Here is a 13,344-nt window from a genome sequence, read left to right on the forward strand (position 1 = left end):
AAATTCCCTCTTCTATTTTACCCTGCTTCTAATTTTGGTTCCCATTTATTTAAATCAACGACTTGGCTCGGGCTTAATTGAAACACGAAAAGAGTAATGATCCAATGGCCATGTTCTGATAACTGGACTAACTCGCCTATTCTTTTTTTAATGGCCAGTTGAGAGATTTTTGAGAACTGTAATAGCCTTCTATAGCTGGTTAAATAACCCCATCTCATGGAAAAATTGCTTTAAAAAAGCTCATAATTAGAAAAATGATAAACAATACTTGCATCCATGGTTTAAAATTTCGGTTTCGGTAACCGTTTCGGATCCCACCAAAAACTGAAATTTCGGTCTGAAATTTGGTAATCTGAAATTTGGTAATTTGGTTCGAAATTTCAGCCGAAATTTTGTAACACTTTTTAAAATAAATAAATAATGGCATTTAAACGAAAAATACCCAATAAGTTTTTTTTTTTTTTGAAATGGAAAAATACACAAGTTGGACCTAATGAAAAATGACATAAGGACAAAAATACCCATACATAATGAAAAATGGAAATAATACCCTTATTGCATGGAAAATAACAAAAGGAACTCATATCTAATGAAAAACAACCAAAGTACCCTCTCATAAAAACTGGCCAAAATAGAGTTCTCGTAAAAACGACAAAAAATAATAATAAAAGCATCTCTATGGCCCTATCTCACAGAATATGACCAAAATAGCCTATCATAAAAAAAATGATAAGAAACCTCTGTGCGATCATTTTTCATGAGATATGAACTTTCCCTCACAGCAGTAAACAACTACTTCATTAATCTACCAAATTATTCTATTTTACAACTTCATCTGGATCAAAGAAAGCAAGAAAATGACTAAAAAGAAAACAACAATACAATGAGAAGAATCAGAACCCACACAAGGTCCAACAAATAACAATATTATACCATTTCATGCAATTTCAGGTTTAGAAATTACTACATTTTTTTTTTCTGCAAGTGAATCACAACATTCTTCGCCATACTCTGCAAGTTTATCCATTCTTGAGCTTCCAGCACTGAATCAGTGGTTTTACTAACGGAGATCGAATCTTATTCAACTCCTGCTTTCTTTTTTGGGAGTGCTATGTGCACATCAGCTATTTAATCTATGGCCCACATGCTTTTCTTTTCAATTGTACGTCCCACATAGCTGCTTTGCGATCGATCACCTCGGCGTGTCTGCCACTTGCTTACATATCGTTCTTAGACTTGGCAACTGCTAGGTAGTCAGATTCTGCTTGTAAAAATGGTGGTAGCTGTTAGAACCAATGCTTCATCTAAAACTGAATTTAAGCAGCATGAATTAGTTCCACTCTACTTATGGAGTAAAGCAAGGTATAATGGTCACAAATAATTGCATTCCAATACTTGAGGGATATGAATAACCTCAGAAGGATGAAAAAGGAAACAGATCAGATTAATGACTGGCAGTAACCTTATAAGGCAGAATCTTCACAATTAACTGCATTCCAACACTACAGGGCGATGAATAACTTCAGAAGGACAAAAAGGGAAACAGATATCTGATTAACGACTGGAATTAACCTTGTAATTTCACTGGATTGGACTACTGTTACTACAATCTCAACGCATTGAAATTGTAGACCAACTTTGACCCAAAGCATCTAGGAATTGCAACATTCAAGGGAAAGAGTGGCACCTGAAGTGGAGATTGGTGTGACTATATGTGAAGAAGTGCAGGAAGTGAGCTAGTCTATGAGCAAGAACATGAACAAAAAGTAAAAATGACCCAAATCATCTAGGAATTGCAGAAGCAGAATCTAGAAGACTCGTGCAATTCTATTTATGACAATATGGAAAGTGACTAAAAAACAATGTGAACCCGACTTAACCCAGGGTCTCAAAATTGCAAGCCACAGGAGCACATGATTATAACTGGAAAAATTTATGGTTTCCCAAATAAAGTTTTATACCCATTTAAGTGGCAAACACTGCTACTGTGATAGTTTCCTAACCGTTTCTAGAGATCCAAGGTGAGAAATCAACAGGAAAAAGAAAAGATAAACAGAAGCACCTGTAACAAAACAGACTAATGTGGAGAGGCAATGGCTGCATCATCTATCCATGAAGGTTTCTTTGCATTGTAATAGAAATGTGCAATCATCTGCACCAATTGATCTGCTGTTCGGACCTCTGCACAACCAAAACGTGTTTCAATCAACATAGAAGGGAGCATCAAATATGGCTAAGCAGAACTATGCACAATGAAAAGTAAGTTTTTCACTTATTTTTTTAAAATTGGAAGAGTGCATACAGCTTGTACCTTTCTCCCTATACAAAAGTCTGTTTCCTCGGAGAAATAACAATTGCGGACATTCTTTGGCTTTAAGGGCGTAGGCCAAGTCCGTCTCAATGTTGATATCAATCTTAACTGTCTGTTACCCACGTATTTTAAGATTACATTACCGGTCGAAATGAAAGATGAATTGTAGCCATGAACGTTAATACAAATTCAATTAACAGCTAAAAAACAAAAATGTGCTGATGTCCAACTGTGCACATGGATACTCAATGATTATGCCAAGCACAAGATATATGAGAAGATGAAAGTGAAGAGAAACAAGAAGTTGAGTGGATAGGCACAAATCCAATACCCGAGGTGGCAATCGATCTTTTGCATTCCAGTAGACCTTGGTTGCCTTCTCCAGCTCCTTTAAAAACTTCCAGTTATCAGCTGCCCTGGGAAATAAGAACAACATGAATGAAATGGTTGTAGTTCCACCTAGCCCCATAAACAAAGAACACCTAAAATTTCCAAATGGGGCATTTTCCAGTCAGTGTTCAGTAGTTTTGAAATATTTAGGGGCTGTTTGGATACAAGAATTTTAAAATCCTGGATTTCCTCAAAATCCTGGACGGGAGACAGGAGAAGAAGAAGATCGTCCGTCGTTTTCGTCGAGCGAGAGAGTAGGAGATCGTCCCATGTTTCTAGGTTTAAGAAATCTCAGGATGGGGGTGAGATTTCTAAAACCTGGATTTCCTACTTAAAATCCAGGATAATGGGTTGTAAAATCCAGAATTTTACTTCACTTCAATGGAATCCGCTTCTACTTTCAAACTAAAACCTGGATTCTAAAATCCAAATATCCAAACAGACCCTTAGTATGTTGCTAGCGTGCTACACCTAGAAGCACGAAGTGGGAGTGGAAACGGGGGCGGGGAAGCGTAGGGGTCTAGATTGGGAGCACCATGAGAGCGTTTATGTAATATTTTCTTTACATGTTTTTCTAAATTCAAGTACATCAAAAAATAGTAATTTATAACCATCTCCACGCACGCACGCGTGTGTGAGACACACACACACACACACTAGTGAAAGTAAATGAATTATAAAATATGCATTAAAGCTATTTAAAAATAAACAAATGCATTCGGAAAACGATGTACTTGGAAGCTCAGATAGTCCCTAAGAACATGAAAGAAAAGACTATTAGCTCTTATAAATTAAAACTAATAAAATAAAAATAGAAAGGTTGCTCCATTGTGACCTGGTGGTCACGAGTTCGAGTCATGGAAACAGCCTCTCTGCAAAGCAGGGGTAAGGCTCTGTACATCTAGCCCTCCCCAGACCCCGCAATGGCGGGAGCCTCATGCACTGGGCCACCCTTTTTTTTAGAAAGAAACAAATACTGTCAACTACCAGTATATCAAAACTAATAGAAGAAGAAAAGGAAGAAAATACTTCTTGAACATATGGAAGAGGGTTTAAAATATTCATATGATTTCAAGCAGGAAAAATTTAGTGCCCTTAACCATACATAACTTATCAAAAGAGGAGAGTTGTATAAAATTACGTTTAATCTATTCAATTAAATGTCACCGGGGATCAAAACAAACAACTTTATATAATGGCGTGCGTTAATTCCAACATCTGCTATTCAAAAGATCTACAAAGCTCGAAAACCATATACGAAATCTAAAGACTCTTTACGATGTTTATAATATTGGAAATTAATAATCAAATGTGAGAACAGAGGACCCGGTGAATTAAAACTAAGAAAAAGGCAAGAACTTACAGTATGTTCAGTATTCTCAAAGGTAAAGCTACAGCCATGTTTTCTGTTAGAATAACCTTTAAGTTGGACCATTGGTTAATCTAGACATTAGATCTCTATTTTATTTTTTGTATAATTGGCTCAAATATCCAATGTAATGAAATTTCAGCCAAAAACAAAGCAAATTACATAAAAAAATACATAAAAAGCATGCCTAGATTTTATTTTTGTCTTGAAAAATTAGGAATTAAAACCCCCATAATTTCAAACCAACCCAAAAAGCATATAGGCTGTTTAGTGTTTACAGTATGGGGTTTACAAATCTTTGTTCGAAATTAGTAATGATATCACGACAGATAGGACAAGATCCATCACAGAGCCTTAGATACACAAAATCACTCATGCTAAGAACATGTAGACATAACAGTGCCGATAAAGATGAAGCAGACAGAGAAATACTATCACATAACCATATAAGTGAAAAAAAAGAAGCAAAAATTAGCAAAAATGGCACTGGGAATCAAATCTTTGTCTCTGGAGGCCCATTGCATTGTCATTCAAATCTCTATTGCTTCCGCACATTCGAAGACGACTCACTGCCTCATTCAAGACCTCTAAGCTAATGTTAAACCAAATTCGGACTTGGCTTTTCCATCTTGTCATTTCATCGGACGGTTGATATACACTTTTAAGGAGTGGGGTTTAGAACCCCTCGTCTTCGACATTTTCTTCCAAGCTTTTCAAGCGGCAATTAAATTATGGGCTGCTTATTTCCGTCTATTCATGTGCTCTCCTTGCACGTCTGGCCGAAGTCGCCGATCAGATTGATGTGGGAAAAAAATCATGTAAGAGAAAGAAATATAACCCATAACATAAAAATAAAGGTGAAGTGCCGACACTTTGGTTTGTAGCCACCTCTCAAGCCAGAAGATGCAGACACCATCTTTTAACAGAAAACCTAGGGTTCTAAGGGGAAAATTCTAGGGTTCTAATTGGAAATTTGTTGGGTAATAAGAATGAAATGCAACTGTGTGTGTGTGTCAGTCCCACCATCACTTTGAAGAGTCAGAGTTTGATGTATATATACATAAATCAAAATTTAAGTACATAAAAAAATAGTAATTTATATCCATCTTTGTTTTCATGCCCTCTTTCCATGTGCCTTCTGAAGACGCCTTTGTGCTTGCCTCAATGAAGTACTTTGAAGAGTTGGAGGAGTTTGATGCAAGGGAGTTGGTGATGGTGGAACTGATGGAGTAATGCGAGAAGTGACATGGGAGTGGTTTCCATCTCTTTGGGAGCACCATGGGAGCAATTTCCTTCCTAAGGAGCGCCAAATCGCAGTTCTAGCATGGGAGCGGCACCCATGAAGATTCTTGCTTCTAAGGTGCTAACTATAACATCTAAAAAAGGGCATTTCCTCTTTACAAAAGAGAAAAATAGGTTTCAGGATGCATATATTAAACCCCTAAGCCCAAGAAAAACATCCTTCTGTTATGTTATTCATGTTGGATTCTTTATACACTACTAATGATATAATATATGTAACCCTAATATTTATAATTTAATACCAAATACAACTATACTACATATACATAATGTAGTGTAGCTTATAGGGCTTTTCTTGGTAACAACTTCTTTAGGGTCCTGTTGCAAAGGCCTATCTCGCCGCTTGTGGAAGTATTTTGGGCATAGTTTCAAAAGTGCCCCACGTCATCATGGACTCCCCCAGGTCGACTCCCTTTTACCTCGGCCGGGTTCTTCTCTAAGTTCGGGTTTCGCACTATAAAGTTGATCAAAACTCTTTTGACTCTCAAGTTATGACCGCATCAATCGATACTCAGCCGTGTCATGCCCAGTCGAATAGGATTTGTTTTGGCCGCATTTTGACCCACATCCGCGTTTTGAAACAATGATTTTTTTTCCTGGGAGGAGGGGAGGGGGAGGGAGGGTATTCCCATGCCACTGACAGTGTAAGTATTTAATTAGATAGTGCCAGAAAAAAAGTTCAACACATGAGACATGTTGAAGCACAATAAGTTCCATAATTAGAAATTTTGACAAGATGTGTACCTTTCACTAGGGATGTAGTGCATGTTTTTGTTGAATTGAGTCGTGGACCTTTTGGAGATTGAGACAAGCAGAAAGATTTAGCCTAAAAAATACTTCCATCCTTTCCCCCCTTTCTTTCTGGGTAAACACTTAATTTTGGGAGATTTTCTATATGAATTTTCATTTTTATAACCCTTGTTGTACCCCACTAGTGTCTCAAAGCAATTACAATTCTTTTAATCTGGTTTTCTGATGCTGCCAAGTTAAAAACAACCATCAAATGAAACAAATAATAAATCAAAGACAAATCTCAAAATACCTTTTGTATCTCTCAAAGACAAGAACAATCAACGGGCTCGGATGGAACGCGAAACTCTCCCATTCCAAACAAGTAATCTCCTTTACCCACCCATCATCCATCTCTCCTTCCCAATCAATCTCAATCCCATCCTCAACAACATTCTTAATCGGATGCTTTTCGAAATACTCTGAAGCTCGAATTCCCCACCCAATATCTGCGTCCAACGGCCAATTCGGATCCTCTTCTTCAACAACCCCCTTTTTCCCTCCTTTTTTGTCATTTTCATCATCAGTTTCTTCTTTTTCTCCGCTTTTCTTCTTCAAAACATCTTCCTTATTCTCCAATAAATCTGAATTGTTCTGTCGGATTGATGCGAATGTTTGTTCTAGGGAATTTCGAATGAAATCCTCCACCGCGGCCGCCTCGCTCCTCCGGCCACGGCGGGGTTTCTTTGGGATAGTTGCCGGAAATGTTTTGTCGGGGTTTGAGATGGTGTCTTGGGGAGGAATGTCTGGTTTTGTACGGCGGCGTCTTGTTTTAGGGTTAGGGTTAGGGTTAGGGTTTGGGTTAGGGTTAGGGTTAGGGTTAGAAGTTGAAGCTGCAGAAACGGGGAAGAAGGGGGGAAGAGGTTTTGGGGAGCGACTAGGGTTTGTCAAAAGGAAGGGATGAGAATTGGGGTTAGGGTTTTGGGGGTAGAAAGAGGAAGAGTGATGAGATCTAGGGTTAGGGTTAGGGCTAGAGCTTGCAGAAGCCGAGAAGAAGGGAGGGAGAGGTTTTGGGTAGTAGCTAGGGTTTGAAAAAGAGGGGAAGGGATGAGAATTAGGGTTAGGGTTTTGGGGGGAGAAGAAGGATGAGGTGTGATGAGATCTAGGGTTAGGGTTTATTGAAGAGAGGGATGTGAAGGATATTGGAGGGAAGGTTTGAAGGAGCGACATTTCCCTCTCTTTTTCACAAATGTGCGACCTGGAGAGCAATTTTTGTATGATTAGATAAGAGGATAAAAGTCGGATGTGTTTTTACCAAAATACCCCGGAACGGCTACCTCAATATCTCATGTGCCTAAGATTCCAACTTCAGTTGATCTAAACCGTCCATCTCTGGTAGGCCCATGATGATTTCCAATGGCTAAAAAATAAACTAATCAAAGGTTTTATTTTTTAGCCGTTAAATGTGGACAGTCGCGTACAAGTAAGATCTTGACTGGGAAATTAAGATGCAGCCATTATTTTGGAATCACAGGCCCACCATTTGAACGGTTCGGATTGCCCTAAGGTTGGGACCCGCTAGAAGTTCGTTCATCTCTGGTAGGCCCCACGCATGTTTTAAAAACCAACCATACCGCCCACACCATAGGATTATCAAGCTGTCCATTTGATGGGCCACATCGTAAATAGGTTGTGTCCCAAAATATCATTTTCATAGGATGATCCTAGCCCTCTGATCTAATAAGAAATTGCATATTATGGAAACGTCTATAGATCGGAGGGTTGCGTTCAGCCTATGGAAATGATTTTTGGGGCACAACCTTTTACATTATGGACTTTCAGAAGGATTAAATGGGGCTGATTGCCACTTACACTTCCGTTATCACTTCCATTACCCAAATAGGGATCATGATGGTAGACTTGCCCGGTCCGCTCGTTTCTCTAAATCTTTTTTGAATTGTTTGCTTGTGGCACTGTTTTGTTTATTTTATTTTATTTTAGGGGAATGATATTGCCACCCTGACAGCTAAAAATCCTCTCGTAAAGTTTTAAAAGCAAAGAAAAACGTTAAAGGGGGTGAATTTATCCTCAAGAAGTGAAATATTCTCATGGAAACCGTTAACGGGGTGTTGTGGGGGGTATCATTTCCCTTATTATTATTATTATTATTATTTTTGGAATGAAGCATTTCTCGTAGACCATATTCTTTAATCATTCTTCGCATCACTTCTGTTCTGATTTTTCTGTATGAGGAATGGGAAAAAACAAAAACAAAAAAATAAGAAAGTTAATGGCGAAATATAACTCTCATTACTAACTTCACAACGAAGATAACTATCAATGCAACTATTGATGGTATTGTTCCCACTATCCAGCTAACTAAAATTCAGATAATTAGAAAAAGAACTTTTCTAGCCTGACCCGCTAAGGCTCTGTTCGTTTGAGATTATGACAACCGATTGTAGGCCCCTAACCTATAATAGGTTTGGGTTTGGGGCCTACAATCGGTTGTCATAGTCTCAAACAAACATGGCATAAGCCTATTTCTTGGAATTAGGGCTGGCAACAGGGCAGGGGGGCAGGGCAGGGCAGGATGTTGCATTCCCCGTCCCCACCCCGCGGGGGAAATCTAATCCCCATCCCAGCCCCGTCCCCGCCGGGAAGAAATCCCCATACAATTCCCGTCCAATGAAATAAGAACTGTGAGAACTACTTACATATAGAATATAAGACAAACTTAAATCATAAGCATGTTTTTATGAAAAATGAATTTTTGCACAACCTCAGTTGTCTTTTCTTCATTAATTTGCTCGTGAAAGCGTTTGGGAAATGAAATGATCATTTGATAGATCTTCAAATTTTAAATAAGTTATTTTTTATGATGCAAGGTACTAGTAATGAATCAGGGCGGGGCCAAGGTCCTCCCCGCCTCGTCCCGTCCCCATCCCTGCCTATATCGGGGAATCCCCGCCCAGGGCAGGACGGATCCCCGGTTTTCCGGGTTAAATTGCCAGCCCAAGTTGGAATCCTTACTTTCAAGTGGTAAAAATCGTGACATAATCAGAGCACAATTTCCTGCTTAATATTTTGTTAATTACCCATTTGCAGGCCACTGATTGGAATTCCAAGATAATCCAAATAAAGGTGACAGGGAGAGCAAGCCATGACATTTTTATGGCTTAAGCAAGCAGCACCTAGAACTGCATTCAATAGCCCTTATTATTTGGTTCAGTTCTAAGACAAACTCCGAAGAATCCTATTTAACTTCCTGGCTGTTCTGTCGTTTTAGCATTTAACTTGGAGAGTTCTCTATCATCATCTTAACCCTTCTCTTTTCCTGCTTCTTTAGGCTCTGTTTATATTGCCAGAAAAACATTTCTGAGAGAATTTTTTTTTCTTGGGAATACTTTTCTTTCCACAATTTAGAGAAATGATATGATTATAATTAATTTAAGGGAGTTGCTAGGGACCACTAAGGCATTTCGCAGCACGACTGTTGTATGTGAGAGCAGCCACCTCAGGTGAATTAAATGAATAAGACAAAATCTGAGCCTGTGTAACAGCTCTCACATGCATAAGCCTGGCCGCTGAATGCCTTATGCGATGGTCCCTAGCAAATCCCTTTTCATGTGTAAAAAAGGTAGGAACTTTTACAATTTTTTTCCTTTCCAAACTTTTCCAGAAAATTCCTGCAATCCAAAGCGGGCCTTAGTCAGTGACCCTTATCCTCAGTTTTGCATTCAAATTAAAGGGGCTCACAGTCCACCCAGATATCCACCATACAAGTGTGAAATTCTCATTGACAACCATATATGGTGGGCTCACATTAGATGGCTCCAAAATTGTCATATATCATACAATCCAAGCCATCTCATCAATAGGATGCAAATGGAGAGTCAAAGAAAATACATTGATGGCAACCCAGATAAATGTTGATTGCTGAGTTAAGAGAAAGATATGGCATACAACAAAAGATTAGAACATGTTCCAAGCTAACCAGATAGAGTGAAGTAAAACCCACATTGCAATATAAGGTTTGGACTTCCAGGCATCTCCTCGCTGGTCTCTATTAGGGTCAGTCTCCAACTTTTCTCTGAATATGTCGAGAAATCGTCATGTCAGATAAAAAGCAACCAGAAAATATTGTCACTACCATGGATTTGGTGAACACAAACAGTGAGTGGGGACTTCAGTATGTTTAAATTACAACTAATGTATGAACCACCAAATTTCAGAGATGATATACAAGGAAGCAACAACCCTTGGTTAATGAATGTGTTTTTTTTTTTTGGAAAGATAACATAATTTTATTACTGAAAGTATATACAATGCTTCTACATAATACACTTAGATGGGGCAAGGTGTCCCAAAGGGTATACACAGCAGAAACCCCCAATTTAACCCACCCACCAACCCCACTAAGACACCTGGTTGATGAATGTTGCTTTCCAAAGAAAAATTAAATTATAGTTAAGAATATTTATACCTTTATTGCCATCGGAATCACCCAATAATAAAGTACTTCAATCCACTCCATAACTTCTCAACCCAAAGTGTTCAATGTCACCGACCTTCCACTACATTGAAAGATTATGTTAGTAGCTTCATCCAGTTACATTGTGCAAAAGATTATGTACAAATAGCTAATACTACAACAGCAGTTACAAGTTACAACCAAGGTTTTAAATTTCGACCGAAATCCGAAATCCCGGTCTGAAATTTCTGGTTTCGGTCGATAGCGAAACCGAAATCAATTAAACCCTAAATTATAGTTTATTTCGGCCAAAATTTCAACCATTCATCCCGAAATTTCGTCCGAAATTTTTGGGATTTCACCCAAAAATCTGGATTTTTTATAATTATTTCATATTATTCCGAAATTTCAGCCAAAATTACCGAAATTTCCCACTGATGATCTTGAGTCAGGTCTAGTTCATTGCCCTATTGAGTAAGGGTCGGGTCAGGGTATCGGAGGATACGAGTAGCAAGGAAGACTCACTGATGATTTAGATGGAGGGCGGAATAAGGCACGCAGAAGACTACGGAGTCGGAGATCAGAAGACTACAATGCTTTTCTTGGACAATCCTATAGCCCCTTCGGAAATTTCGATCGAAATAAAGTAGGAGTAAAAATAGCCGTGGAATAGATTTCATCAAATTTCGTCAAAAATTTCGGTTTTGGTGAGGACCGAAATGCATTCCGAAACCAAAATTTGAAACCTTGGTTACAACGCCAATCATGAATCTAAAAGATGACACTAAATTAGTAACTATTTGTTGAGTATAGTTGTATATGTGCGCACCTCTCTATAGGGGTATTTATGTCTCTCTCTCTCTATGTATCACACGCATGTGTGTGTGTGTGTGATGGCACAAATATTTGAGGATGATGGTGATCTATGCTTTCCATCTGAAAAACCAGTCGAAGCAAATGCAATCACTTTGCAATACAGGCGACGACCAAAGCAATCAACAAATCCTTCAAAGAAAGAGAAAACCAAGTGAAATGAAGGTTCTTCAAACCTAGTCCCTAATGTTTTTCCCTCAACAAAGGAACTAGTTAAGTACGATGTGGTAGCACATCTCAAAAAGATTCCCGCTTTACTTTATGTTTATGATGCTTGAAAAATGTCAAAAGAGTTGAGACACATACTAACCCGGGCACTCACCAGCCCGGATGAATTTCTCATTTTTCTTAACAGATCCTCTCAGACAGAATTTCTTTGTCCTTGAGGCGACTCTCTTCATCTTTATCATATTTCTCCTGAGGAGAAAGGTCTTCTCCCTTTAAGGAGTCTCTAGGAAGAGATCTTAAAGGGACCTTTAGAAAGTCTCTGGAAAGATATTATAAAGGGACTGTAGCTATGTAATGGACAACCACTTTAGGTTTCCCAACCATAAGGGGCCAAAAACCTAACCCATGTGTGGCATTTGTACAACTTTGGTGGACTTCAAATGGAGCTGCTCGTCTCATTTGGGGCTTCTTGAGATCAAGACCCATATTTTCTACCATTTTCACCGCTTTTACATGTATATGAAATTAAGTATGCTTCCAATGTAGTGATATTTGAGACAGAAGATTCCACGCCCACTGTTGTAGACCCCTTCATTTGAGAAGTCAGTAAGCTGAGAGTTCCATGGCAGAGATCATTCCAAATTTGATACTTATGGGTGGTGAAGTCTCCATGTGAGCCGAAAGCGTTATTTTGGGTTCCGATGGAGTGGATGACTCCGTAGTTGGTAGAATAACACAAGTTGACTTTGGTGTTACAGGGGCCATTGTTCTCTCTTTGCACAAAGAGAAAAGAAAACATGAAGACGTAAACTTCAGGTCAGAGATATATATTTTTTTTGAAATATCTGATTTTTATTAACAGATAGTCTCGGATGGAATTTCTTCGTCCTGGAGGGGACTCTCTTCATCTTTATCATCTTTCTGAGGAGAAAGGTCTTCTCCCTTTAGGAAGTCTCTGGGAAAAGATCATAAATGAACCTTTAGAAAGTCTCTGGAAAGAGATTTTAAAGGGATTTTCTTTCGTCTTCCTTTTGGTCAATCTTTGTCATTATCATCTTTCTCCTGGAGGAGAAATGTCTTCTCTCTTTAGGGATTGTCTCTGGGAAGAGATCCTAAAGGGACCTTTAGAAAGTCTCTGGAAAGAGATTCTAAAGGGATTTTCTTCCGTCTTCCTTTTGGTCAATCTTTGTCATTATCATCTTTCTCCTGGAGGAGAAAGGTCTTCTCCCTTTAGGAAGTCTCTGGGAAAAGATCATAAATGAACCTTTAGAAAGTCTCTGGAAAGAGATTTTAAAGGGATTTTCTTTCGTCTTCCTTTTGGTCAATCTTTGTCATTATCATCTTTCTCCTGGAGGAGAAATGTCTTCTCTCTTTAGGGATTGTCTCTGGGAAGAGATCCTAAAGGGACCTTTAGAAAGTCTCTGGAAAGAGATTCTAAAGGGATTTTCTTCCGTCTTCCTTTTGGTCAATCTTTGTCATTATCATCTTTCTCCTGGAGGAAAAAAGTCTTCTCCCTTTAGGGAGTTTCTAGGAAGAGATCCTAAAGGGACTTTAGAGAGTCTCTGGAAAGATTCTAAAGGGATTTTCTTTTGTCTTTCTTTTGGGGAATCTTCATCTTTATCATATTTCTTTTGGAGGAGAGAGGTCTTCTCAGCCCACGACTAAGGGAAAAGAAATCCCTAAATTTAAGAGAACAAATTAATTCTCGCAAAAGAGAAAACAAGTCAC

The 13,344-nt window shown here is 38.6% G+C and overlaps 2 protein-coding genes across 7 annotated transcripts in view; both read right to left on the bottom strand.

The window, feature by feature from the left end:
• Positions 1-770: 770 nt before the first annotated feature.
• Positions 771-7,351, bottom strand: MRL7 (polyadenylate-binding protein 2-binding protein). Of its 2 annotated transcripts, XM_077369250.1 has the most exons (5): positions 6,415-7,351; positions 2,643-2,727; positions 2,312-2,423; positions 2,063-2,181; positions 771-1,261 (listed from the first exon to the last, which is right to left on the bottom strand). In XM_077369250.1, exons 1-4 carry the CDS (start codon positions 7,329-7,331, stop codon positions 2,078-2,080), a joined length of 1,218 nt encoding a protein of 405 aa, XP_077225365.1. In that variant the 5' UTR covers positions 7,332-7,351; the 3' UTR covers positions 771-1,261; positions 2,063-2,077. The 2 variants fall into 2 exon arrangements, with proteins under 2 accessions (XP_077225365.1, XP_077225366.1); XM_077369251.1 differs by lacking the exons at positions 771-1,261; positions 2,063-2,181; positions 2,312-2,423; positions 2,643-2,727 and adding an exon at positions 2,735-6,164.
• Positions 7,352-9,932: 2,581 nt separating this feature from the next.
• LOC143858370 (uncharacterized) overlaps positions 9,933-13,344 on the bottom strand; it is a 33,587-nt gene continuing 30,175 nt past the window's right edge. For all 5 annotated transcript variants that reach the window (XR_013238931.1, XR_013238934.1, XR_013238930.1 and 2 more), the window contains 2 exons: positions 10,588-10,678; positions 9,933-10,194 (listed from right to left, as the gene is read on the bottom strand). The gene's annotated coding sequence lies outside the window, so the exon portion shown is untranslated. The remainder of the gene's footprint in view (positions 10,195-10,587; positions 10,679-13,344) is intronic.

The sequence above is a fragment of the Tasmannia lanceolata genome, unplaced genomic scaffold (assembly GCF_043159265.1).
Source record: "Tasmannia lanceolata isolate RefF3 unplaced genomic scaffold, GAP_Taslan_0.1 ptg000026l, whole genome shotgun sequence".
Taxonomy (NCBI): domain Eukaryota; kingdom Viridiplantae; phylum Streptophyta; class Magnoliopsida; order Canellales; family Winteraceae; genus Tasmannia; species Tasmannia lanceolata.

Coding starts and splice junctions, on each gene's coding strand:
- MRL7 (XM_077369250.1), bottom strand. CDS start 7,331: ATGTCGCTCCTTCAAACCTTCCCTCCAATATCCTTCACATCCCTCTCT. Junction 2,728..6,414: donor GTCTTTGAGAGATACAAAAG/GTATTTTGAGAT, acceptor CTTATTTCCCAG/GGCAGCTGATAACTGGAAGT. Junction 2,182..2,311: donor ACTTTTGTATAGGGAGAAAG/GTACAAGCTGTA, acceptor TTGGTTGTGCAG/AGGTCCGAACAGCAGATCAA.